At 47.0% G+C, this 26,693-nt stretch overlaps 1 protein-coding gene across 3 annotated transcripts in view; it reads right to left on the bottom strand.

The window, feature by feature from the left end:
• parp10 (poly(ADP-ribose) polymerase family member 10) overlaps positions 1-26,693 on the bottom strand; it is a 45,775-nt gene that overhangs the window by 6,679 nt on the left and 12,403 nt on the right. Inside the window, exons 1-9 of one of the 3 annotated variants that reach the window (XM_052016993.1) lie at positions 24,726-24,778; positions 24,425-24,608; positions 21,906-22,151; positions 19,392-19,622; positions 13,611-14,476; positions 12,409-12,618; positions 6,840-6,975; positions 2,648-3,685; positions 1,582-1,718 (exon numbers count right to left, since the gene is read on the bottom strand). In XM_052016993.1, the coding sequence (XP_051872953.1) occupies positions 1,582-1,718; positions 2,648-3,685; positions 6,840-6,975; positions 12,409-12,618; positions 13,611-14,476; positions 19,392-19,622; positions 21,906-22,151; positions 24,425-24,599 (3,039 nt within the window). In that variant the 5' untranslated portion in view covers positions 24,600-24,608; positions 24,726-24,778. Of the gene's footprint in view, positions 1-1,581; positions 1,719-2,647; positions 3,686-6,839; positions 6,976-12,408; positions 12,619-13,610; positions 14,477-19,391; positions 19,623-21,905; positions 22,152-24,424; positions 24,609-24,725; positions 24,779-26,693 lie in introns of those variants that run through there. The other 2 variants (XM_052016994.1, XM_052016992.1) reach the window with 2 other exon arrangements.

The following is a 26,693-nucleotide window of genomic DNA, read 5'->3' as shown; positions in this document are numbered from 1 at the left end:
TGACTATAAGTGGGCTGGGTCATGTCAGCAGTTAAATATGACAGTGCTGCTGCATTTGCAGTCTCACACTTCACCAGTAACTCCACAAAGCAGAGTCTGAATAAACATTCACCTTGCTGCATTGTGGACTGTTTGTGCAGAAGGGTTAATGCATTGTTTCCATTCTTGAAAAGCATTTTATTCAACTGCGCACCATGTTAGAACATAGAACAATTACAGCACAACTCAGGCCCTTCGGCCCACAAAGCTGTGCCGAACATGTCCCTACCCTAGAAATTACTAGGCTTACCCATAGCCCTCTATTTTACTCAGCTCCATGTCTAACAGTCTCTTGAAAGACCCTATCGTATCAGCCTCCACCACCGTTTCCGGCAGCCCATTCCACGCACTCACCACTCTTTGAGTAAAAAACTTACCCCTGACATCTCCTCCATACCTAATCCCCAGCACCTTAAACCTGTGTCCTTTTGTAGCCATCAATTCAGCCCTGGGGAAAAGCCTTTGACTATCTACCCTATCAATACCTCTCATCATCTTATACACCTCTATCAGGTCCCCCCTCATCCTCTGTCTCTCCAAGGAGAAAAGGCCGAGTTCCCTCAACCTGCTTTCATAAGGCATGCTCCGCATCCCAGGCAGCATCCTTGTAAATCTCCTCTGCACACTCTCTATGGCTTCCACATCTTTCCTGTAGTGAGGCAACCAGAAGTGAGCACAGTACTCCAAGTGGGGTCTGACCACGGACCTATATAGCTGCATCAATACCTCACGGCTCCTAAATTCAATTCCCTGACTGAAGACATACGCCTTCTTAACCACAGAGTCAACCTGCGCAGCCGCCTTGAGCATGTTGATGTGTAAAGACTTTAGATGAAGCAGAGTTAAAGAGTGGGGAGATGATTAGACTAGGACTTACCTCTTGGTTTTAAAAGTAATAATTAAAACATAGAACAGAACAGCACAGGAACAGGCTCTTCAGCCCACGATGTTGTGTCGAACTAATTAAACTCGTAACTAAACTAATCCCTTCTGCCTGCACAAGGTCCATATCCTTCCAGTCTCTGCACATTCACGTGCCCATCTAAGGGCCTCTTAAACACCTCTGTTGTATCCGCCTCCACCACCACCCCTGACAGCCTGTTCTTCCCACATCTCATGTCATATTTAATACCACTTATGAGAATTTTACTTGTATATGCACATCTATCAAAGTCAACATTTCTAATTTATATCAACTTAAGAATCGCAGAATCAGAGATACAGGCCCTGTGGCCCACTGTCCCTGCTGAGCACCAATCTGTCACAGTGTAATTCCAGCCTCCCGTCAGCAGTGGCGATATCTCTGTGAGACCGCATGTCGCTGAAATTGGAACACTGCGTTTGTTGCCTTTGGGAATTTCCCTGCATTTTGTGTGGAGCACATAATCCCCACAAGGAGTCAGTATCACCCCGTTAGCCGTGGCCAAATTCAAGGCCACATCCTGGAAGTGAAGCGACAGGGTCAACATTTGCCCCACAGACATTCTTTGCTGGCGGTAGACAAGGTTGCCATTGACAAGAGTTGAAATTGCTTCATCTGACCTTTATAATCTTGATTTTATCGTGCCGGTCCTTCAGGGTTTTGAAGAAGTGGGCAGTCATTTTGGTGTATTCCTCAGTAGTTTCATTCACTTGGACAAGTTCAACGCATCCAGAGGCCATAGGCAGCATGTCTACATCTGTGGAAATGACATTAGGGTTGGAGTAAATTAAGTACACGTAGTGTGACATCAAACGTCTCCACACCATCACCAGGCTCAAGGACAGCTTCTATCCCACGGTGATAAGACTATTGAATGGTTCCCTTATACAATGAGATGGACTCTTGACCTCACAATCTACCTTGTTATGACCTTGCACCTTATTGTCTACCTGCACTGCACTTTCCTGTAGCTGTGACACTTTACTCTGCATTCTGTTATTGTTTTTACCCTGTACTACCTCAATGCACTGTGTAATGAATTGACCTGTACGATCGGTACGCAAGACAAGTTTTTCACTGTACCTCGGAACAAGTGACATTAATAAGCCAATGCCAATACCATTCAGACTTAAGTTGACTTTGTAAATAACTATAACACCCGAGGGTGAAATAGAACAGGCAGGTGGGAGGTGATGGCGGATGTTTACGTGGTGCAATGATAATGAGAGTTGGTAACTAATTAGAGAAACCATCATCTGTTTATTGGCTTACAACAGACACCACAATCTGAGAGAGCCTCTTTGTCAAGTGTGGGGAAGATGTATTCTAAGATCACGCTGCACTAAGCACATGTCACATTTCAAAACTCTGAGATTATGATTCCACAAAGAACAGAGGCTGAACTAACCTATACAAAGACCTAATCCAATCTGCCAAACCAAGTGTTTCTCTTGCCACAGATACTGTCTGGCCTGCTGAGTATTTCCGGCAGTATTTGCAGTCGTTTTACTTTCTGATTCTTGCCATATTTCACTTTGTATTCTATGGTCTTATTTAAGTTTCTTTGGAGATATCTCAATACTAAGAGAGCAGGTTCCCACCAACATCCACACAAAGAACGGTAAAAATTCTGATGAATCATTCTCTACATTGATATATAATAGTAGACATTGAAAATATAATTACCAACAGGGCTGGTCAGAGACTTCCTCACAACTGAAAGGGATTCTGCTGCCCCCACATTGTATTCTGTCATTTGTTCAAAGTCAATGGTGTAGGGCTTGTTGTCAAATATCACATCAATCTTCTTCTGCTTCTGTTGAAAGGCTTTCTCAATGAAAGCATTGGCTTTCAATGTGTAAGAGACAGCAACACCTTGCTGGTTGTGCCTCACCCATTGGACTGATTTGGCCAAGGTGGCCTCTTCAGCTCTGGCCACCTCGTCTTGGATGACCCACTGCACGAGTTGAGTAATATCTTCCTTGGCGGCCACAACGTAGTCCACAAATCCACGGACCGTGACTTGGCTCCCTTGTCCAACGATAGCAACAGCATGCTTCCGCTGAAGGTATTCCAGGTAACTCTTGAAGTCATTGGGCAAGTTCTGGAGGCAGGGATGCTGCACTGATTTTTCACACATAAATGATTGGATTTTCCTCTCCAGTTCATCTACCAACTGGTTGAAATTCATGTCAGTGCTACCATAGATTGTTACGTGGGCTGAATTGGAAGCTCGCAAGGCTTCAGCCATGGACATTTTGATGGCCTCTTCAAGTCCGGCCTCAGAGATCTCAATTTTGGACATACGAGTTGCAAGTTCCAAATCACTTTCATCCACGCCAGTGGCCATCTTTGAAAGTTCCAAGGCTCTCTGAAACTCCTCCTCCTCTTTGCTCTGCTGTAGTCTGCTGTCCATAGAGTACTGCAGGGCAAGGTATAATTGGGGATCGTCATCCGCATCAATTGCCTCAGAAACAAGCCCGCAAGCACCATTGTTGTTGTTATCTCCGTCCTGCAGCCTTCTGTTACCATTGTCAATGGGAGCTTCCTCGATATCACTATCTGACCCAGGACACACGATGGGTAGCTGGTCAGTGTAGATATCCTCATCATCTGAAGCATCTGCACTGCCACCTGGCGCTCTTTGGGAAGTCAAAGTGGTTGCGTCTTCACCTCTTTTCTGATCAGTCTCTTTGATTGATGCAAGCAAACTTCGGATCTCATCTGTAAAACAAAGGCAAAGAAATTACATTGGTGCTGATTTCTCTGCAATAATTACAACTGTTGCTTGATGTCACAAAATGACCATCTCCAACAAGACAGTCTACCCACACAGCCTCGACTCTCACTGACATACTATGGCTGAATCCCTCAACATGAATACCCTGGGGGGGGGTTACCGTTAACCAGAAACTCAACTAGATTAGGCACGTAAATATTGTGGCTGGTATAAGGGGCGCTGGGAATCCTGCAATAGGTGACACCACCACCCCACCCCCCACCCCCCCCCCGAAAAACCAACACTATCCACATAACCTTTGATTAACGTCCAGAAATCTATCAATCCTCAGAGTTTCATTGCACCCTTTGCTGCACTACAATCTCTGCATCATTCTGTGGTTTGTGCTTGGTGTATTTATTGCAGTATTTATTATGACCATGTAGACTGGTTACGCTCTGAGCTTCATGCAAGCAAGGAATTTCATTGCACCCTGGTGTATATGACAAACTAATCTGAATCATAGAGAGTCATCGAGTTATACAGCATGGGAAAAGGCCCTTCAGCCCAACTTGTCCATGCCAGCCAAGGTACCTACCTGAACTAGTCCCATTTGCCTGCATTTGACCCATATCCCTCTATACCTCTCCTATCCATGTACCTATCGAAATGTCTTTTAAATGTCGTAATTGTACCCGCCTCTGGCAGCTCATTCCATATACCCACCACTCTCTGTGTCAAAAACTTGCCCCTCAGGTCCCCTTTAAATCTTTCCCCTCTCACCTTAAACCCCTTAAGTTTTAGACTTCCTTCCTGCCCGTCCTTCCTAAAGGTCAAGTATCCCTGAACATTGCGTTCCCAGATCTGAAGTACACATACGTCAAAGACAGAAGTTTGGGTAGATCAGATACAGCTGATCAGGTTTCCTACCCAGGGGGAAAATGACCCTCAAGATTTTATAAACCTCTGCAAGGTCACCCTTCAGCCTCCTTCGCTCCAAAGAAACAGTCCCAAACTATCTAATCTCTCCTTATATCTCAAACCCAGTCCCGACAACATCTTTTCTGCATCCTGTCCAGCTTAATCACATCCTTGTTTTGAATGAACGATTGAGTCTCCAGAGCTCTCCAGGAGAGTTCCAGAAATTCATCACCTTCCGAGTGAATTTTTCTTTCTTTATCTCAGTTCTAAATGGCCCACACTTTACTCTCAGATTGTATCCCTTGGCCTTAGACTCCTCAGTCAGGGGAAACAGCCTCTCTGTATCCAGCCAGTCAGGCCTTCAAGAATTTTGTATGTTTTCATGAGCTCCTGGAAGCACCATTGGGAAGGTTTTTACAGTCTTCGATGAAGATAGATACAAAATATTTGTTAAAAGCTTTTGCCATTTATTTCCCAATATTAATTCCCGAGTCTCCTCCTCCAAGGGCCTGATGTTCGCTTTATCTATTCTCTTCCTTTATATACACTTGTAGAATCCCTGCCTGCCTTTTTCATGTGCTGCCCAGTAAGTTTACCTCAGTGATGGGCTACTGGGTTGTTATTGCCATCAATTATCACACATGATGTCCTACCATCCTGTGCCCTGGCTCATCGACTGGTCCCACCATACACTGAAGCTCCGTCCACCCCACATTGGCACCAGCTCTCTGCCAGCCTGCTGTCTACTGAACGAGAAGCTAAGTTGTAATGTGGAGTCAGAGTCACACAGCACGGAAACAGGCCCTTCGGGACAACCAGTCCATGCTGACCAAGCCCATCTAAGCAAGTCCCATTTGCCCTTGTTTGCCATATCCCTCTAAACCTTTCCTATCCATGTACCTGTCCAAGTGCCTTTTAAATGGTGTTAATGTACCTGCCTCACCCACTTCCTCTGGCAGCTGGTTCCATATACTGACCACCCTCTGGGTGAAAAACTTACCCCTCAGGTTCCTATTAAATCTCTCCTCCTCTCACCTTTTTGCCCTCTGGTTCTTGATTCCCCAACCCTGGGGAGAAGACTGTGTGCACATTCACCCTATCTAGGCCCCTCATGATTCTATACACCTCTACCACATCTCCCCTCATTCTCCTGCACTCCAGTGAATAAAGTCCCAGCCTGCTCAACCTCTCTCCATAACTCAGTCCCTCAAGTCCCAGCAATATCCTCGTAAACCTTTTCTGCACTCTCTCCAGTTTAATGGCATCTTTCCTATAGCAGGGTGACCAAAACTGAACACAACACCGCAAATGCAGCCTCATTCCATGCACTGTGCTGCTGCTGCAAAAAGCTAATTTTCATGGCATTTATACCCTGGGTGTGTGTACCTGTGACAACAATAAATCTGAACTTGAACTAGTTGTTAGCGGACTGCCATTACTGAGAGCCTGTAGTATGAAAGCACATGGCTGTCACGTGACAGTGGCAACACTGACCCCTCTGTTCAGAGGAAAGCATTGCTCATTGGACCAGAACTGACACCACTGTCAATCAAGGTTTGGCTCCACCCCACCCATCAGGTGTGGGCATAGGGATTGGCCTTGGAGAGCACCTTTGTTCCTGAACCTGCCTGACCATTGGCCTTGGTAAACACATTTGTCCTCGACTCCCAAGCCATTGGCCTGTCTAAATTACCTGGCCAGGCTCCACTCAGCCTTCCAGCACTATAAAGAGTGCTGCACATTCCTGGCTCTTTCTCTTTCAACTGCCCCAGGAATAGTGAGACAATGCTGCAGAGACCACTGGTAAGAGTGTGCACCACCACGTGGTTTGGGAGTCAGATTCCAGGGAGTGTTAGGGCCAAGGTGTTCAGGCATTGAAGTGTTTATCCCTTGATAAACTGTGAGTGTGAGTATCTCATCCTTGTTGCAATTCCCCCTCACGCTCGCGGTCTCCTGTGAGAGAGAGCGAGAGAGAGAGCGAGAGAGTTCCCATTCATTCTGTTTCTGCGTTTGCCTTTGCGATTATACTATTTTTAAAATCCAAAGCCTGTGTCCAGACTCCTCCATCTTTAAGATCCCAAAAGAACCTTTTTCACACAACAGAGCCATAGTGACACATGTCCTCAAACCCATTAACACAGCCGATTGTACACAAACCCTGGTAGCTTTGAAGATGGAACATAATTCTGGATAATTGCTTCGTATTCATTGATACAAACTCAGAAATCTCGTGCTCACCGAGGTCAGGGATGTTCTTGTTTGGGTCGGCAGCATCCGCCGACTGCTGTAGCAACACTGGGAGCTCTGTAGGAACAGAAGCAGTTCTCTCAAACCTCGGCGTTCCCTGGTTCCTTTGGGTTTCCAGGGGATGCTGCTGGAGAAAGGCAAACTCAGGGTTAAAGACAGAGAGGTGAGAGGGGTGGGATTGGGCCATCGGAGCTTCCAGACCCAGCACAGCCACTGCTGAGCTCAATATCCAGCACTGAGATACCATTGATATCCTCACAGGGATGTCACCGGGACTCAAGGTCTTGAGTGATAATGAGAGACTGGATAGGCTGGGACTATTTTCCCTGGAGCGTGGGAAGCTGAGAGGTGACCTCATGTAAAATCACAAGGGGCACAGATAAGGTGGATGACCACAGTCTTTTTCCCAGGGTAGGAGTCTAAAGCTGGAGGACATGGGTTTAAGGTGAAAGGGGAACGATTTTTCCACACACAGGGTGGTGAAGATATGGAACGAGCAGCCAGAGGAAGTGGTTGAGGCAGGTACAATTACAACATTTAAAAGACACTTGGACAGGTACATGGATAGGAAAGGTTTAAAAGGGATTTGGGCCAAACACAGACAAATGAGACCAGCTTAGCTAGGTGCCATGGTCGGTATTGATGAGTTGGGCCGAAGGGCCTGTTTCCATGCTGTATGATTCTCTGACAGAGAGCAACCCGCTGAGGTCACAAACCAGAGGACCCATGTTGGATCAGCAGATCATTTTTTTCTTATACTGTTTTTTCTTATACTGAATAGAAAAGGCTCAATTGCCATGACAGGGTAGGAGCAGGGATGTGCCCTTTGGTTTGGGGGGGGGGGGGGGGGGGGTGTGTGGGGGTTTTCAAAATAAGGAATCAGTCATTCAAGACAGATGGAAAGACATTACTTCAACTAGAGGATGGTGAATCTTTGGAATGCTCTACCCTAGAGGGTTATGGAGGCAGAGTCGCTGAATATATTCATCACAAAGAACACAGAAAAGTACAGCACAGGAACAGGCCCTTCAGCCCACAATATTGTGCTGAAACAATTACATTGGTAATAAAATGCACAACTAAACTAATCCCTTCTGCCTGCACAATGTCCGTAGCCTACCATTTCCCTCACATTCATGAGCCTATCTAAGAGCCTCTTGAACTCCCTACCATATCTGCCTCCTCCACCACCACCCCAGGCAGCGCATTCCAGGCACCCACCACTCTCTGTGTAAAAAAAACAACTTGCCCTGCACATCTCCTTTAAAATTACCCCCTCACCTTAAATGCATGCCCTCTGGTATTAGATATTTCAACCCTGGGAAAAAGATACTGGCTGTCTACTCTATCTATGTCTCTCATAATGTTATAAAGCTCTGTCAGGTCTCCCCTCAGCCTCCACCACTCCAGACAGAACAACCCAAGTTTGTCCAACCTCTCCTCATGCCCTCTAATCCAGGCAACATCCTGGTAAGCCTCTTCTGCACCCTGTCCAAAGCCTCCACATCCTTCCTATAATGGGGTGACCAGAACTGAATGCAATACTCCAGATGCAGCCTAACTAGAGTTTTATAAAGCTGCAGCATAACTTCCTGACTCTTGAACTCAGTGCCGCGACTAATGAAGGCAAGCGTGCCATACGCCTTCTTCACCACCCTATCAACCTGTGTAGCCACTCTCAGGGAGCTATGAACTTGGACTCCAAGATCCCTCTGCTCATCAACACTGTTAAGGGTCCTGCCATTAACAGTGTACTGTCTCTTTACATTTGATCTCCCAAAGTGCAACACTTGACCAGGTTGAACTCCATCTGCCACTTCTCCGCCCATATCTGCAACTGATCTCTATCCCACTGTATCCTTTGCCAGTCTTCTACACCATCCACAACACCAATCTTTGTATCATCGGCAAACTTACTAACCCATCCATCTACGTTTTTATCCAGGTCATTTATATACATCACAAACAGCAGAGGTCCCAGTGCAGATCCCTGAGGAACACCACTAGTCACAGACCTCCAGCTAGAACAAGTCCCATCGACCACTACCCTCTGTCTTCTACGGACAAGCCAGTTCTGAATCCAAACGGCCAATTCATCGTGGATCCCATGCATCTTAATCTTCTGGATGAGCCTCCCATGAGGGACCTTGTCAAACGCCTTACTAAAATCCATGTAGGCAACATCCACAACTCTACCATCATCAATCACCCTCGTCACCTCGTCAAAAAACTCAATCCAGTTAGTAAGACACGACTTGCCCCGCACAAAGCCATGCTGACTGTCCCTAATTAGGCTATGGTTTTCCGAATGCTCAAATCCTATCCTGAAGAATCTTCCCCACTAACTTCCCTACCACTGATGCGAGACTCACTAGTCTATAGTTACCAGGATTATCCCTGTTTCCCTTCTTGAATAATGGGACAACATTAGCTACTCACCAGTCCTCTGGAACTTTGCCTGTGGCTAGAAAGGACATGAAGATATTGGTCAAGGCCCCAGCAATCTCATCTCTTGCCTCTCTCAATAACCTGGGGTATATCCCGTCAGGCCCTGGGGACTTATCCACCTTAATGCTCTTTAATAGACTCAACACTACCTCTATCTCGAAATGCCCTAGCATATTAGCATGCTCCACACTGATCTCCCTATCCTCCACGTCCTTCTCCTTGGTGAATACTGATGCAAAGTACTCATTAAGGACCACACCCACCTCCTCCACTTTCAAGCACATCCTCCTTTACCCTCTCCCTAGTTATCCTCTTGCTCTTGATATATGCATAGAATGCCTTAGGATTCTCTTTAATCCTACTTGCCAAGGGCTTTTCATGGCCTTTCTTGTGAGTTCCTTTCTGGCTTCTTTATAATCAAGTGCTCTGTTTGATCCCAGCTTCCTAAACTATACATACTTTTCCTTCTCGACTAAATTCTCCACCTCTCTTGACATCCAAGGTTCCCTCACCCTGCATCCTTGTCCTTCCTTCTCTAACTGTTCTCCCACTGAAAGGTCAGTCACCTGACCAGGCTCGTTACCCAACACCAGGTCCAGTATGGCCCCTCCTCTCATCGGACTATCCACATTGATTTAAGAAACCCTCCTGGATGCACCTAACAAATTCTGCCCCATCTAAACCTCTTACACTAAGGAGGTCCCAGTTTATATTAGGGAAGTTGAAGTCCCCCACTACAACAACCCTATTAGTTTTACACCTCTCCCTAAACTGCCTGTATATCTGTTCCTCAACGTCCCAGTGGCTATTGGGGGTCTGTAGTATAATCCCATCAGAGTGATTGCAGCTTTCTTATTTTTGAGTTCTACCCATATAGACTCAGTGGACGAGCCCTCCATTATGTCTCCTCTGAGTGCAGCTGTGATATTGTCCCTGATTAGTAGTGCAACTTGCCCCCTCCCCCACCTTCTCACCACCCTTTTACCTCCCTCTCTGTCTTCTCTAAAACATCAAAACCCAGGAACATTAAGCACCCATTCCTGTCCCTCCTAAAGAAATTTGGTTTGTCCCCTTTGACTCTCACCAACTTTTACTGATGCACCAGAGAAAGCATCCTATCTCAATGTATCACAGCTTGGCACGGCAACTGCTCTGCCTGGGACCGCAAGAAACTGCAGAGAGCTGTGGACATAGCCCAGCACATCACGGACACCAGCCTCCCCTCCATGGACTCTGTCTTTACCTCTTGTTGTCTTGGTGAAGCAGCCAGCATAATCAAAGACCCCACCCACCCGGGTCATTCTCTCTTCTCTCCTCTTCCATCGGGTAGAAGATACAGGAGCCTGAGGGCACGTACCACCAGACTTAAGGACAGCTTCTACTCTACTGTGACAAGACTATTGAACGGTTCCCTTATACAATGAGATGTACTATGACCTCACCACCTATCTTGTTGTGACCTTGCACCTTATTGCACTGCACTTTCTCTGTAGCTGTGACACTTTACTCTGTACTGTTATTGTTTTTACCTGTACTACATCAATGCACTCTGTACTAACTCAATGTAACTGCACTGTGTAATGAATTGACCTGTACGATCGGTTTGTAAGACAAGTTTTTCACTGTACCTCGGTACAAGTGACAATAATAAACCAATACCAAGTCTGTAACGGCCACAACATCATAGTTCCATGTACTGATCCATGCTCTTAAGTACATCACCTTTACCCATAATTCCAGCATTCAAATACACCACTTCACCCTGTCTGTCTATTACTCTGCTCCTGCCTGTTTTTAATGGCCCTGACATCTACCTCCGTCTGAATTCCTCCACTTTCTGACCCAGTGCTCTGGTTCCCATCCCCCTGTAAAACTAGTTTAAACCCTCCCGAGTAGCACTAGTGAACCTCCCAGCCAGGATATTGGTTCCCCTCCAGTTGAGGTGCAACCTGTCCCTCTTGTACAGGTCACCCCTGTCCCAAAAGAGGTTTCAATGATCCAAGAACCTGAAACCCTGCCCCCTGCACCAGTACCTCAGCCACTCATTCATCTGTTCTATCATCCTATTCCTGCCCTGACTAGCAATTGGCACTGGGAGTAATCCAGAGGTTACTACCTTGGATGCCCTGCTCTTCAGCCTCTTTCCTAACTCCCTATACTCGCTGCGCAGGACCTCTTCCCCCTTTCTATGTCATTGGTGCCAACATGCACCACGACCTCTGGCTGCTCACCCTCCCCCTTGAGAATATTCTGCAGCCGCTCTGAGACCTCCTCGATCCTAGTACCTGGGAGGCAACACACCATCCTGGTGTCTCTTTCACAGCCACAGAACCTCCCGTCTTTTCCCCGTTACCATCGAGTCTCCTTTCGCTATTGCTCTGCCTGATTTTACCCTTCCCTGCTGAGCCACAGAGCTGACCACAGTGCCACTGACCTGACAGGTCATCCCCCTCCCCCAGCAGTATCCAAAAGGATAACCTCGTTGCTGAGGGGAATGGCCACAGGGGAACCCTGCACTGACTGCTTACTCCCCTTACTTCTCCTGGTGGTCACCCATCTCTCTGAAGCCTGTACCCTGGGTGTGACCACCTCGGTGAAAGTCTCATCTATGAGGTTTTCAGCTTCCCGGATGGTCCTGAGTACATCCAGTTCCGTAAACCGGTCAGTCAGGAGCTGCAGCTGAGTGCACTTCCTGCAGACATAGTCATCAGGGAGACTGTGAGGTTCCCTGACATCCCACAGGAGGAGTATTCCACTGCCCTAACTGCCATCCTGCTTACAATGAATCAAGGACTAAGGATTTACAGACAACAAAATAAAGACCTTGAGAAACAAAGGACTGCAGATGCTGAAATCTAGATGAAAAACATGATGTTGCTGGAGGAACCCAGCAGGCCAGGCAGCATCCGTGGAGAAAAGCAGGCGGTCAATGTTTCGGGTCAGGACCCTTCTTCACGACTTCAGTTTGTTTACCATTTCCTCCTACACTTTTGCCTGACAGTCAACCTTTTGCCCTTAATTATTTATCAGGCCCCAGAGTTATCTACCTTGATGTACTTTAAGACCACCAGCAGCTCTCCTTTTGTAAAGAAGCCAAGTAAAGATACTCTACCTCGGACTGGGGTATCCAGCAAGCTCTCTCCAGCCCGATCGTACACTTGTACTTCCCCTCCAGCTGCTTCAAGATGTCGGCCCCAGTTTTATCGAGCAAGAAACGAGAGATGCCGGGTTCCTGGAGGGTCACCGTTCTGGAGCGGATGGTTGAGATGATGCTGCGGAGAAGCTCGTCCATCGTTTGACAGGAACTTGCCTGCCCAGTCACCTATCAAAAGACGAGAGGGGACTTGCTTAATTCACTGCTGGCACATAATGAAGATATAACAATCAATACAGAGCAAATTCACTCCTAAATATTTCAGAAAGCAAACCAATGATTGTATTTATGTCGTAAAATGCCTCAAGGGCCTTCACAGGAATACAATCAGGCAATATTTCATGCTGAACCACAGACACAGCTATTACGATTGGGCACTGATATTTGTCTTGAGGAGCATCTCCAGAGCTGAAGGGTGTAGGAGGGAGTTACAAAGCTTTTAAGGGTTTAGTCATCTGGAATTAAAGATTTAGGGGAAGCGCGAGAGGCCAGAATTGGAGGAACAGGGAGCTTTGCAGAGCTTGGGCAGGTTACAGTTAGGGAGGATCAAGGGAAGTCAACAGTCGGAATTTGACTTTTCAGGCTACAGTGGCAACCTTGAATGACCAGGGCAGAGTGGGTTCAAGTCTCTGCATTGAATGTCGTGTTATCCCAGCGCGTACATTGTTGTTTAACATGAGCTGTGGGGAGGATCTGCATCATTTTATTTGGTGTTGGGGGAAGGAGCTCCCAGTGCTCTAACAGTATCTGGGGTGGGAGAGGTCACCCTGTGTTGCCATGGCGTTTGGGGTGGGTGGGTTGGGTTTCCTGTGTTGTCATGGTGCTTGGGGTGGGATGGATCTTCCTGCACTCCATTGGTGTTCAGATTGATGAGGCGGAGGTGGAGTGTTGCCATGTTTCTGGTGACCCTGGTGTTCTGGAGCTTTCTCAGAAGTGCATCCTAAAAAAGGTCATAGGATGCAGGGAAGGAGGGGAGGAAGTAATGTGACTGGGTAGGCAGCAGAGATAATAACAAAAGGAAGGGTGGTGCAAGCGTGTAATGTGTGAGAGTGTAACGACAAAAAGACAAGGGGTGGGTCTGGAGGCAGTCTCAGTGGAAATGGCCCACCTGCTACCTCGAAAACGAAACACAAAGAAAGTTGATCAGATTGGAAGCCTACCCTTAGCCCAGTGATGTCACCTTCCAACGGGTAAAGGGAAACCTGCCCGTTCCCCGTGAGCAGATCTTGGTTGTAGTCCTGCAGGTATCGCAGCTTGCCGGGTTCCATCACTATTACCGACTCCTGCAGAACCGCCTCGTTCAGCAGGTTCTCCACCCGTTTCTCATTCTCTGCTCTGAAACAAGCGAGGGAGATGAACCAGACTTGATCCCCGGCATCGGTCAGCCGGGTGCTGCAGCACCTCAGGGACGACAGCAGCTTCTCCCACTCTGGAGAGGTGAGCACGTGGAGCTGCTGGTCCGTGACCGAGACGCTGAACTGGGAGACCTGCTGCTCGATCAGACAGGCAGCCTCACGAGCTGCTGGAAGTGACGGGCCAGTCACCGTCATTGTACAGTCAGTGACGGAATAACAAAACAACGGTTCCTTTGTACCCAACAAGGTCTGGAAATAATCCTGAATGTCGGTCCTGGAAAGGAATTTCGACAGGTCATGGCTGATGGGGACGTCCACTTGGGCTACGTTGTTCAGGAATTCCAGAATCCGGCTTTTCACCTTCTCAATCTGCTGGAGGTCCCTTCCGCTGACATGGATAATGTTCCCATTGTCTGCCTCCACAGACAGATCCAGATATTCGTTCGTCAGATCCTGCAGGAGCCTGCTGGATCGCAGGACTTTCATTTTCAGCATGCCGGGGACATTTATCATGCTCGAGTGTTGGGTGGCTGGCGCCTCGGCTGTGACCTCCTCCCTCCTCTCATCACATTCCTGGCCAGTGCTGGGGAGATGGAGGAAACTGTAGTAAGGGCGAACGATCAGCTCCCGTTGCTGCAGGGTCTGCCTCTTCTGGAGAACTCTGTCCGCAACTGCAAGAGAGGCAGGCAACTCGATGACTATTTACGAGAGCACATCAGCTTACGGCAGCGCAGTGCTTGGTAAAGAACCCAGCCCAGGAGTGAAAATAATTTTAAATTCCTTACATACAGTTGTATGGCTAACAGTGGAGACACAGGAGACTGCAGATACTAGAATCTGGAGCAACAAACGATCTGTTGGAGGATCTCAAGTGGTCGAGCTGCACGTGTGGGAGGAAAGGAATCGGCGAGACCTGATGCAGGGTTTTGAGCTGAAACGTCGTCGATTCCTTTGTTCCCACAGATGCTGCTCAACCAGTTGAGTTCCTCCAACAGATTGTTTGTTGGGTATGGCTAACAATGCTGACTTAACCCATTAGTACTAAGTGTTTCAGCCACTTTCTTACTGGTATACCATGCTGCACTTTCACCTCTTGACCTAACCACCCTGTAATTAGGCACACCATGAGATTTAACAAACACAGTCACTTACACTAATGGTTCAGCAGCCATTTAGATTACAACAACGTTCCTACCCTGCACAAGCGCTCTCCCACTTCACCAAACCCCATCAGCGAATATTTTACATGTTGTTTCGAGGACCCATTCCTAATCACCCTTGAACTGCTGCAGTCCTTCTGCTTAAGGACTCCCACAGTGCTGCTGGGGAGGAAATTAAGGGATTGACACTCAGCAATGTATTTCCAAGTCAGGATGGCTTGCAGCCTGGAGCAGAATCTGCAGGCGGTGGTGTTCCCCCCCACCCCCCATCCTTTTCCTTCTAAGTCACAGAGGTCAGAAGTTTGAGAGCTACTATTGAAGCTGGTGTGCTTTCGGCAGCCACTGTATGCTGGTGGTTACGGGAATGAACGTCAGGCTGGTAGATGGGGTACAAGCAGGCTGCCTTTTTCCAGATAGTGCCAAGCTCCTTGAGTATTGTTGGAACTTCATCCATCCAGACAAGTAGAAAATATTCCATCAGATCTGTAAACAGTAGAAAGGCTTTGGGATGTCGGGAGAAGAGTACTCATCACAGGATACCCTCTCAACTGCTCATTTAGCCATAATATCAGTGTCTGGAACAGTGAAATTTCTGGCTGGTGACAACTCCTAGGGTGTTGGTGAGGGACCCGGCATCAGGGTAGGTGGTTAGACTGCTGGTGGATATAAAACCAGGGCTGTATTACCTGGAATTTAGCAGATTGAACGGTAATTTGTTCTCCAAAATTTTAGAAGGGACCCAAGAAGATAAACTGAGAGAACCAATTTCTACGTGGTTAGGAATTGCTTCTACAGAAGGAGAGTGGTAGGAGTTTGGAACTCACTTCCACAAGCAGAAAGTGATATTAAATCAATTGTTAAGTTTAAATCTATGACTGATATTTTGTCAACCAAGTATATTCAGAGTATAGGGTAAAAGGCAGCTTTAGACAGAGTTCGGTCACAGATAAGCCATGTTTTGTTTTGAATGGTGGCACAGGATTGAGGGGCTGAATGGCCTCCCTTTATTCCTACGTTCCCGTGAGTCTCGCTGGAGATGGCCATGGCCTGGAATCTTTGTGGCACTAATGTTATTTGCCCAGTTTTCAGCCCATGCCCAAATGTTGTTTGGGTTTTACTGCATGGAGCCATGGGCTGCTTCATTTGCTGAGGGGTTTGGAATGGAATTAAACACTGTGCACCCACCAGTGAACATTCCCACTTCTGACCATTTGATGGAAGGAAGTCTTCAATGAAGCAGCCAAAGATGGTTGGGCCAAGGACACTGCACAGAGGAACCCCTGCAGTGATGTTCCAGGGCTGGGGTGATTCACCTCCAACAATCACAACCAGCAGCCTTTGTGCGAGGCAAGATTCCAACCACTGCAACGTTACCCCTTTGATGCACATTGACTTCAGTTTTACCCGGTCAAGGAGCCACAGTGTCAAATGGCTCCTTGACTTCAGGATTAGTCACTCTGACCTCACCTCTAGTTCAGCCTTTGGACCAAGGCTGTGAGGTGGTCTGGAGCCAAGTGGTTAGAGTCATAGAGTACTACAGCACAGAAACAGGCTCTTTGGCCCATCTAGTCCAGGCCAAACTGATCTTCTGCCTAGTCCCATCTACCTGCACCCAGACCATATCCCTCCAAACCCCTCCCATCCATGTACCTATCTAAACTTCTCTTAAATGTTACAATTGAACCCACAACTACCACTTCCGCTGGCAGCTCGTTCCACACTCGCACCACCCTCTGAGTGAAGAAGTTCCCCCTCAAATTCCCCTTAAATATTTCACCTTTCACCCTAAACCTATAACTTCTAGTTCTAGTCTCACCCAACCTGAGGGGAAAAAGCCTGCATGCATTCACCCTATCTATACCCCTCATAATTTTGTATACCTCTAAGATCTCCCCTCATTCTCCTGCGCTCCAGGGAATAAAGTCCTAACCTATTCAACCTTTCCCCATAACTCAGGTCCTTAAGTCCTGGCAACATCCATGTAAATTTTCTCTGCATTTTTTCAACATTATTGATATCCTTCCTGTAGGTAAGTGACCAGAACTGCACACAATACTCTAAATTTGGCCTCACCAATCTCTTGTACAACTTCAACATAACATCCCAACTCCTGTACTCATTGCCCTGATTTATGAAGGCCAATGTGCCAAAAACTCCCTTTACGACCCTATCTACCTGTGATGCCACTTTCAAGGAATTATGGACCTGTATTCTCAGGTCCCTTTGTTCTACTGCACACCTCAGAGCCCTACCGTTCACTGTGTAAGTCTTACCCTAGTTTATCCTCCCAAAGTGCATCACCTTACACTTGTCTGCATTAAATTACATCTGCCATTTTTCAGCCCATTTTCCTAGCTGGTCAAGATCACGCTGCAAGCTTTGATAGCCTTCCTCGCTGTCCATTACGCCCCCAATCTTGGTGCCATCAGCAAATTTGCTGATCCAGTTTACCACAAAACAACAACGGACCCAGCACCAATCCCTGAGGCACACCACTAGTCACAGGCCTCCAGTCAGAGAGACAACCATCTACTACCACTCTCTGGCTTCTCCTGCTAAGCCAGTGTTGAATCCAATTGGTTACTTCATCCTGAATGTCAAGCGACTTAACATTCTGGACCAGCCTCCCATGCGGGACTTTGTCAAAGGCCTTGCTAAAGTCCAATGTAGACAACGTCCACTGGCTTTTCTTCATCAACCTTCTCGGTAACCTCCTTAAAAAACTCTATAAGACACGACCTACCACACACAAAACCATGTTGACTGTCCCTAATCAGGCCCTGTCTATCCAAATACTTATATATCCTGTCCCTCAGAATACCTTCCAATAATTTACCCACGACTGATGTCAGGCTCACCAGCCTATAATTTCCCAGCTTATTCTGAGAGCCTTTCTTGAACAATGGAATATTAGCTATCCTCCAGTCCTCTGGCACCTCACCTGTGGCTAATATCTCTGCCAGGCGCCCTGGAATTTCTACACTAGCCTCCCACAAGGTTCAAGGGGACACCTTGACAGGCCCTGGGGATTTATTCACCCTACTTCGCCTCAGGACAGCCAGCACCTGCTTTTCCGTAATCTGGATACGGTCCATGACCTCACTACTCTTTTGCCTGGAGAAACCCGGACTGGGCATTAGTGAACAGGTTATTGGTGAGTAAGTACTACCTGATAGCCCCGTCGTGACACCTTCCATCACTTTGCTGATATTGGTTGGGTGGTAATTAAACACATTAGATTACTCATGTCTTTTATGGACAGGATGCACCTGGGCAACATTCCATACTTTTGGGTAGATGCAGGTATTGTAACAGTACTGGAACAGTTTGCCTCGGGGCCACTGGTTCTGGAGCAAAGATCTTCAGCTGCTGAGGTGTCGTCTACTCCCACAACCTTTGATGATACTCAGTGCCCTCAGCCACTTCTTCAAATCACAAGGAGCAAATTGAATTGGTTGAAGGCTGGCTTCAAAGGGCACTGCACTGTTGGGAAAGGACTACTAGATAGTTAATTTATTAGGTGGTATTTAGTTTTCAATGGGACATTGATACATTCTGCCAACAGTTCAGTCAGCAGCTGGAGCCAGTGGGCATGTTCCACTTCTGTCCCAAAATGCCCAACTCTAGGGCTCCAAGCGGGAAGAGATCACATGGTCACCTGCAACATCCCACTCTGTAGCAGTGCATTGCAGGTGACATCAGAGCAGGCAATGCACTTAAGCCCCATGTTGGAGGTCAAGGGGCTTCTTAAAAAAGAGCCACCCTCCACAACTCTCCAGGTAGTGAAGACAAGAGACTGCAGATGCTGGAAATCTGGAGCAACATCCACTTTGCTGCTCCACTACGAAGTCTCCTCGAGGTGTGCCTGCCTTCCTTCCTCTCTGTGAGACCCCCTCTCACTGCTCCCCGGCTCTTTGACCATGTGCTCACCCAGACTCTCCTATCAGACTGCATCTTCTTTAGCTCTTTGTCACTTCTACCTGTCACCTCCCAGCCTCTTGCATCATCCCCACTTTCCCCCCTCCCCTCACCTGCCTATCACCACCCCCCTCGCCTGGATCCACCTAACACCCACTAGCTCTTGCTCCACCCCTTCCTCTATATACCGGCCATCTCCCCTTTTTCCTTCCAGTCCTGATGAAGGGTCTCAACCCGAAACGTCAACTGTCCATTTCCCTCTGTAGATGCTGCCTGACCTGTTGAGTTCCTCTCGTGCCTTTGTGCGTTCCTCCAGGTAGAGAATTCCAGAATTCTCCACCCTCTGCCAGAACTTTCCATGCATCTCATTTTTAAATGCCAATCATCTTGTCTTATAATTCCCACGCCAAACAACAACCCCCCCTCACCCCCCCCCCCCCCCCCCCCCACCACCAATCCTCCTCCCCCACCCAACCCCAAGCTTGTAATTGAATATGTCAGTCAGGACCTTTCCAATCCTGGAACTCAACGATGGCTTTTCCACCCGGAAGCATGGTGACGTTGAGCACGTTCCCCCCATTACTTCGCCGACTCTCAAAGTAAAGGCGCATGATCTCCTCGTCATCCGTGGGACCGAGGTTTTCCACCAGGATGCGGTCTGTATGGGGGAGCTGTTCCACTTGTATGGTGGCACCTTGCAAACATTTGCTGCTGGTTTTTCTCTTCATTTCTTCGATAGCTGAAATATTAAAAGTTTGTTGAAAGCTTTCCAAGTAGCAGTCAGTACATTCGTATGAAAATATCTCATGTGTGGGTATAGCATAATGACATAACAGTACCTGTGATATAGGCACACATACTGGTAGCTGTTCTGAATCTACAGAAAGGAATTGGCACATGCTCAAACGCTCCCAGAGATTACTCAGTGCAGTGTCAGTCATACCGCACAGGAATAGGCCCTTTGGCCCACCACGTCTATACTGGCCATCAAATACCCATCTATACTAATCACATTTACTAGCATTTGGTCGATAACTTTTCTGCCTTGGCAGTTCAGGTGTTGGTCTAGTTGATGCAAGTGTCTCTGCCTCCACCTTCCCCTCAGGCAGTGTGTTCCAGATTCTAACCAGCCTCTGGGTGAAAAAGTTCTTCCTTAGACCCCACCTTCTCCTTCCTCTGGTTTCAAATACCTCTGCTGTGGGGAAGTTTCTTACCATCTATGTCCCTCATAATTTTGTGCGTCTCCATCAAGTTCCCCCACAGCTCCAAGGAAAACAAACGTAGCCCATCCAGTCTCTCCTCATAACTGAAATGCTCCATTTCAGGCAGCATCCCAATGAATCTCCTCTCCAGTGTAATTACACCCTTACTCTGGTGTGGCAACCATGGTATTCCAACTCTGGCCTAATATTTTATAAAGTTGTACCAAGATCCCCAGGCTCTTGTATCTGTGTCTCGGCTAATGAATGCCAGCATCCTGTATCTTTCTTAACCTCTTTATCCACCTCCGCTGCCACCTTCAGGGATCCTTGGATTGTACACCAAAGTCCCTCTGTTCCTCTATACTCCCTAGTGCTCACAAGCTGTACAATAACTGAACCTCCCAATATGTCATACATGAGACTGACCCAGAATCTATGGCTGAGATCCTGGTCTTCCCCTCACCAATCCCCAAATCTTCACACCAACCCACCACAATCCCTCTTCTGTCTAGGCTCCCACATGTTACCTCTTCTTTTCCCAATGCTTCCCACTTGTTCTCCTTCTTAGGCAGTCCCTTTAGATTGAAGATGACTCACTTCCAGCCATGATTATTACACTGCTCTTTTTACATGCTCCATTGTATCTTAATTTATACTTCGTCCTACAGAACAGCTGCTGTTTGGGGGAGCAGCTAACATAATGGGAGGGGAGAGAAGAGACAATGTCCCAGGTAGGTGGAGTCTTTGATTATTGATATTGGTTTATTATTGTCACTGTACCGAGGTACAGTGAAAAACTTGTCTTGCATACTGATCATACAGGTCAATACATTACTTCGCACTTCACTCTATATTCTGTTATTGTTTTAACCCTGTACTACCTCAATGCACTGTGTAATGAATTGACCTGCATGATCAGTATGCAAGACAAGTTTTTCACACCTCGGTACAAATGACAATAATAAACCAATACCAATAATCAAAGAGGCACGGTAGTGTAGTGGTTAGCGTAATGCTTCACAGCACCAGCAACCCGGGTTCAAATCCGGCTGCTGTCTGTAAGGAGTTCTCCCCGTGTCTGCATGGGTTTCCTCCGGGTGCTCTGGTTTCCTCCCACATTCCAAAGACGTACGGGTTAGGAAGCTGTGGGCATGCTATGTTGGCACCAGAAGTGTGGTGACACTTGCGGGCTGCCCCCAGAACACTCTACACAAAAAGATGCATTTCACTGTGTTTTCCGATGTACATGTGACTAATAAAGATATCTTACCTAGGACATTGTCTCTTCTCCCCCCTCCCATTGGGCAGAAGATATAAAAGCCTGAAAGCATGAACCACCAGGCTCAAGGACAGCTTCTACCCCACTGTTATAAGACTATTGAATTTTCCCCTAGTAATGATAAGATGGACTCTTGCCTTCACAATCTATCTCTTCATTGTCTGTCTGCACTGCACTCTCTCTGTAACTGTAACACCTAATTCTGCATTGTGTTATTGCTTTTCCCTTGTACTACCTCGATGTACTGATGGGATGAAATTATCTTGATGTGATGAAAAGTGCTTGGATCTGCATGGATGGCATGTAAAACAAAGTTTTTCACTGTACCTCGGTACATGTGACAATAATAAACCAATTTACCAGATTGTTTTTTTAAGAACAGAATTCAAATTTCACGTCTGCCCTAGTGATAATTAACTCTGGAGTTTTATGGCAGGCCTTTGGGTTGCTAATGCAGGAATATCATTACCATCTCAGCACATTCCATCACCTTGGGGACCAAACACCCAAGACACGAGTCCACTCTTATTCTTACACTTACCTCCCGCAGACAGCGCTTCCTGGAAATGAACGACCACTTGTGATCTGTCCGGGTTGAAGTGCATTGTGAATTTTTCACCGTCAAGTCCAGTGATGTTCTCCAGAAAGAGCATCAGTACGTCATCCGAAATCTTGGGCCTCAGGTCACTGAGCACAATCACTCTTGGATTGTTGGGCGGGACCTTCTTCACAATGAGCCTGATGTCCTGGAATGTGTGCTCTGGCTTCGACGCGACCTGCTGAGCATCTGCAACCAGGAGAAACGGGGAATACCTCAGGATGGAACTGAAAAATCGGAATTGTACAGCACAGAGTGGGGCCCTTTCGGCCCACCACGTCCAAGTCGACCGTGATGCCCATCTTCGCTAATCCCAGTTGCCTGCATTAGGCTCGTAACCCTCTACACCTGTCCTTGAACCAACCGGCACAACCCTAATCTCTACAGTTTAACAACACTAATGACCACTTTGCACTAAAATTGACTTTGTTTTTTTTTGTTCTGTGTTCTTTCTTGTAAGAATTGTGTATAATTTATGTTTCATTTACGTTTTTCTTGTGAATGCTGCTTATCTGATGCTATGTGCCTGTGATAAGATATTTATTTGTCACATGTACATTGAAACACACAGTGAAATACGTCTTTTTGTGTTGCTAAGAATGTGCTGGGGACAGCCTGCAAGTGTCGCCACGCTTCCGGCACCAACACAGCATGCCCATAGCTCCTAACCTGTAGATCTTTGGAACGTGGGAGGAAACTGGAGCACCCGGAGGAAACCCATGAAGACACAGGGAGAACGTACAAACTCCTTACAGGCAACAGCAGGAATTGAACCCAGGTAGCTGGCGCTGTAATAGCATTATGCTAACTGCTATGCTACCATGCTGCGCATAAAAGTAATCGCCCGAACAGGGACTTGAACCCTGGACCCTCAGATTAAAAGCTTGATGCTCCACAGACTGAGCTATCTGGGCACTGCTGCTGCAAGTAAGTTTTGTCATCGTATTTGTGTAAATGTGTACTTGTGCGTGTGACAATAAACTCAACTTTGACTTTCCTATCCAAGTACTTGTCTACCAGCTGCATTTGGTCTTTATTTGCACAGAAATAATTTAAGGAAACCATCGATGCAAAAGAGCTTATATGACACCCAAATTAAGGTCCCGCCCCCAAGCATTGGAAAGGACAGAGTGAGGAGGCGGCAGTGGGTGGAGAACAGCTCCAGGGCTCAGTCCTCGAACGGGAACAGGGATTGTCCAAGCCAAGGCATGGATGACAAAACAAAAACAAACCACTGGGGGAACTCAATAGGAATGCATCCTGACCAGCTGAGTTCCTCCAGCAGATTGTTTTTGCTCCAGATTCCAGCACCTGCAGTTTCTTGTGTCTCCAGACATGGATGGGATTGGTGAAATCTATTGGCTGGCCAATAGATAAGATTTCTTTTTTTGTCACACGTACAGTGAAACACACAGTGAAATCCACAAATTTGCAGATGATACCACCATTGTAGGCCATATCTCAAACAGTGATGAGTCGGAGTACAGGAAGGAGAAAGAGAGCTTAGTGACATGGTGTCATGACAACAACCTTTCCCTTAGTGTCAACAAAAAAGCTGGTCATTGACTTCAGGAAAGGGGGCGGTGTACATGCACCTGTCTACATCAATGGCGTTGAGGTCGAGAGCTTCAAATTCCTGGGGGTGAACATCACCAACAGCCTGTCCTGGTCAAATCATGTAGATGCCACGGCCAAGAAAGCTCACCAACGCCTCTACTTCCTCAGGGGGCTAAAGAAATTTGGTTTGTCCCTTTTGACTCTAACCAACTTTTACAGATGCACCATAGAAAGCATCCTATCTGGATACATCACGGCTTGGTATGGCAACTGGTCTGCCCAGGACTGCAAGAAGCTGCAGAGAGTTGTGGACACAACCCAGCACATCACAGACACCAGCCTCCCCTCCTTGGACTCTTGTCTTTACCTCTCATTGTCTTGGTGAAGCAGCCAGCATAATCAAAGACCCCACCCACTCGGGACATTCTCTCTTCTCTCCTCTTCCATCGGGTAGGAGCACGCACCACCAGACTGAAGGACAGCTTCTACCCCACTGTGATAAGACTATTGAACAGTTCCTTTATACAATGAGATGGACTACGACCTCATGATCTACCTTGTTGTGACCTTGCACCTTATTGCACTGCACTTTCTCTGTAGCTGTGACACTTTACTCTGTACTGTTATTGTTTTTACCTGTACTACCTCAATGCACTCTGTACTAACTCAATGTAGCTGCACTGTGTAATGAATTGACCTGTACAATCAGTTTTTCACTGTACCTCAGTACAAATGACAATAATAAACCAATACCACGTTCAGTGAGATCCAATATTTGACCACAACTTGACTCTCTTCCCCTATCTCTTGACGTTCGCCCATACATGTGCCATTACTGGCTACTTTCCAACCTCCCCTTCCCCTCCTTTCCCTCCCTCCCCCAACTCTTCCCCTGGGCTTTTCACCTGCCGGGTTCTCGAAGGTGATCACAGCGTGGTCTCCTTCCCGTCTAATGGATGAAATGGTTCCTCCCCCTGAGCGTCGCTTGTTCTCGAAGTACAAGGCGAGAACGTCAGTGGATATGTTGCCGATGCCGTGCACCTCCAGCACCCGATCGTCACCGGGACATTGCTCCTCCATCTTGGCTTCCTGGGACACAAAGAGCAGCTAAAGGTTAGTCGAAAGATTCCCTCAATTTGCCACCACTTGAAACCCTAAAGTTGCCTGTTCAAGACAGAGAGCGTAATGCAACTAAAGTAAACTTACCACCAGGGTCAGAACACGTACCACCAGGCTCAAGGACAGCTGCTATCCCGCTGTTAAAAGACTCTTGAATGGACCTCATACAATACAATGGCTACAAGAGTAGGTCCGTGGTTGGGTATCATGCAGTGAGTGACTGACCTCCTGACACCAGTGATACAAAAAAAACAGCGAGAAGGGGTTCCAGATGACATTGCTCACAGGGACCGTCTAACCAGCAATGCAAAAATTTAAGGCGAGCAGTCAAATACCAGCCTTACAAAACAGCAGGAGTATTTGATGCACTGATTCACACCCCGCTTACCCTTTTAGACATAGCTCATAATTGTGAGATTCAGGGTTAGAGGATGGTAGCTCAGTTATACCAAGCAAGTTCCATTCCAACTTTGATGCAGGCAATTTCACACAAAAACAAAAGAGAGGTAATGTTGCAGCTCTATAGGACCTTGGTCACACCCCACTTGGAATACTGTGCTCAGTTCTGGTCACCTCACTACAGGAAGGATGTGGAAGCCATAGAAAGGGTGCAGAGGAGACTTACAAGGATGCTGCCTGGATTGCGGAGCATGCCTTATGAAAACAGGTTGAGGGAACTCGGCATTTTCTCTTTGGAGCGACAGAGGATGAGGGGGGACCTGATAGAGGTATAAGATGATGAGAGGCATTGATCAGGTAGATAGTCAGAGGCCTTTTTCCCTGGGCTGAAATGGTGGCCACAAGAGGACACAGGTTTAAGGTGCTGGGGAGTAGGTATAGAGGAGACGTCAGGGCTAAGTCTTTTTTACTCAGCGAGTGGTGAGTGCGTGGAATGGGCTGCCGGCAACGGTGATAGAGGCGGATACGATAGGGTCTTTTAAGAGACTTTTGGACAGGTACATGGAGCTTACTATGGGTAAGCCTAGTAATTTCTAAGGTAGGGACATGTTCGGCACAGCTTTGTGGGCTGAAGGGCCTGAATTGTGCTGTAGGTTTTCTATGTTCTAAAAAAATTTGGAGAGTACCAAGCAGGGATCTCCCTCAGGAACAATGGCTTTGGTGATCCAGTAACTGGTGGATTGATTGACCTTTTCGGGAAACAAGGGGAAATCCCTGTAGCCATAAACCAGTCAGCAAACCAGCAAATGGTGGGGTTACTCCAAGAGCAAGATGTTAATCAGGCTAAGCTGACAAGGTACAAGGATGGATTTTGCTGGGAAATTTTGCACGTAATTGAATAGCAACAGGTCCAGGAGTCCTGAAAGTGGAACTCCCAAGCTCAGTGGCCGCACTCAACAGATATTTCTCAACTGCGCTGACATTGGACTCCTTATCAAGCCAGCAGCAAAGTGGGAAATTCCCAACACCAGCACTTTGGAATTTGCCCAAATAAACAAGTTTTGCAGCTTTTTAAACAAAACATTTCAGTAAACATGTCCACATGGCATATTTTAAACAGTGCAATCAAAAGCCCCTGTTACCATTTCTGTCCTTTGTCACCAGACTGGCAGCTCCAAAACCAGATAGGCCGATTGCAACAAGCCAGAGTGGCACTTTGTAACTGTGGCACCTTGTAACTGTGGCACCAACAATTACGTCAAAGTACAGCTGGATAAAGGCAATGAAGTAAATGCAGGATTCCAGCCCATTTAACTTGTGCTCGAGAACTGTAGAACAAGGGAAATGGGGGAGAATATCTAGGAAGAGTGCTTTTTTTTCCTGAATGTTGACGGGGTAAACTTGCCTCCAAACATCCAGCATTCAGTGAAGACCTCCCAAGGTTACTGCCAAGCCAGATGGCATGTGCACAAGAAAAAAAAGTAGCTGCGCATTAAAATGTACAGCTGTTCAGCAGCATAATACAGCTGGTGTTTTTAGATGATATTTGGATGTGAAAATATATTTTCACATCCAAATGTTTAAAAATACAGTCACTCATAACTTTGGGCATTGAGATTAAATCTCCCCTCTTGCCTCCTCTAATCCAAAGAAAAC

This window comes from Pristis pectinata, chromosome 5, assembly GCF_009764475.1.
Source record: "Pristis pectinata isolate sPriPec2 chromosome 5, sPriPec2.1.pri, whole genome shotgun sequence".
Taxonomy (NCBI): Eukaryota; Metazoa; Chordata; class Chondrichthyes; order Rhinopristiformes; family Pristidae; genus Pristis; species Pristis pectinata.
Note: the sequence above shows the minus strand (reverse complement) of the source record. Positions and strands in the feature narration are given on the sequence as shown.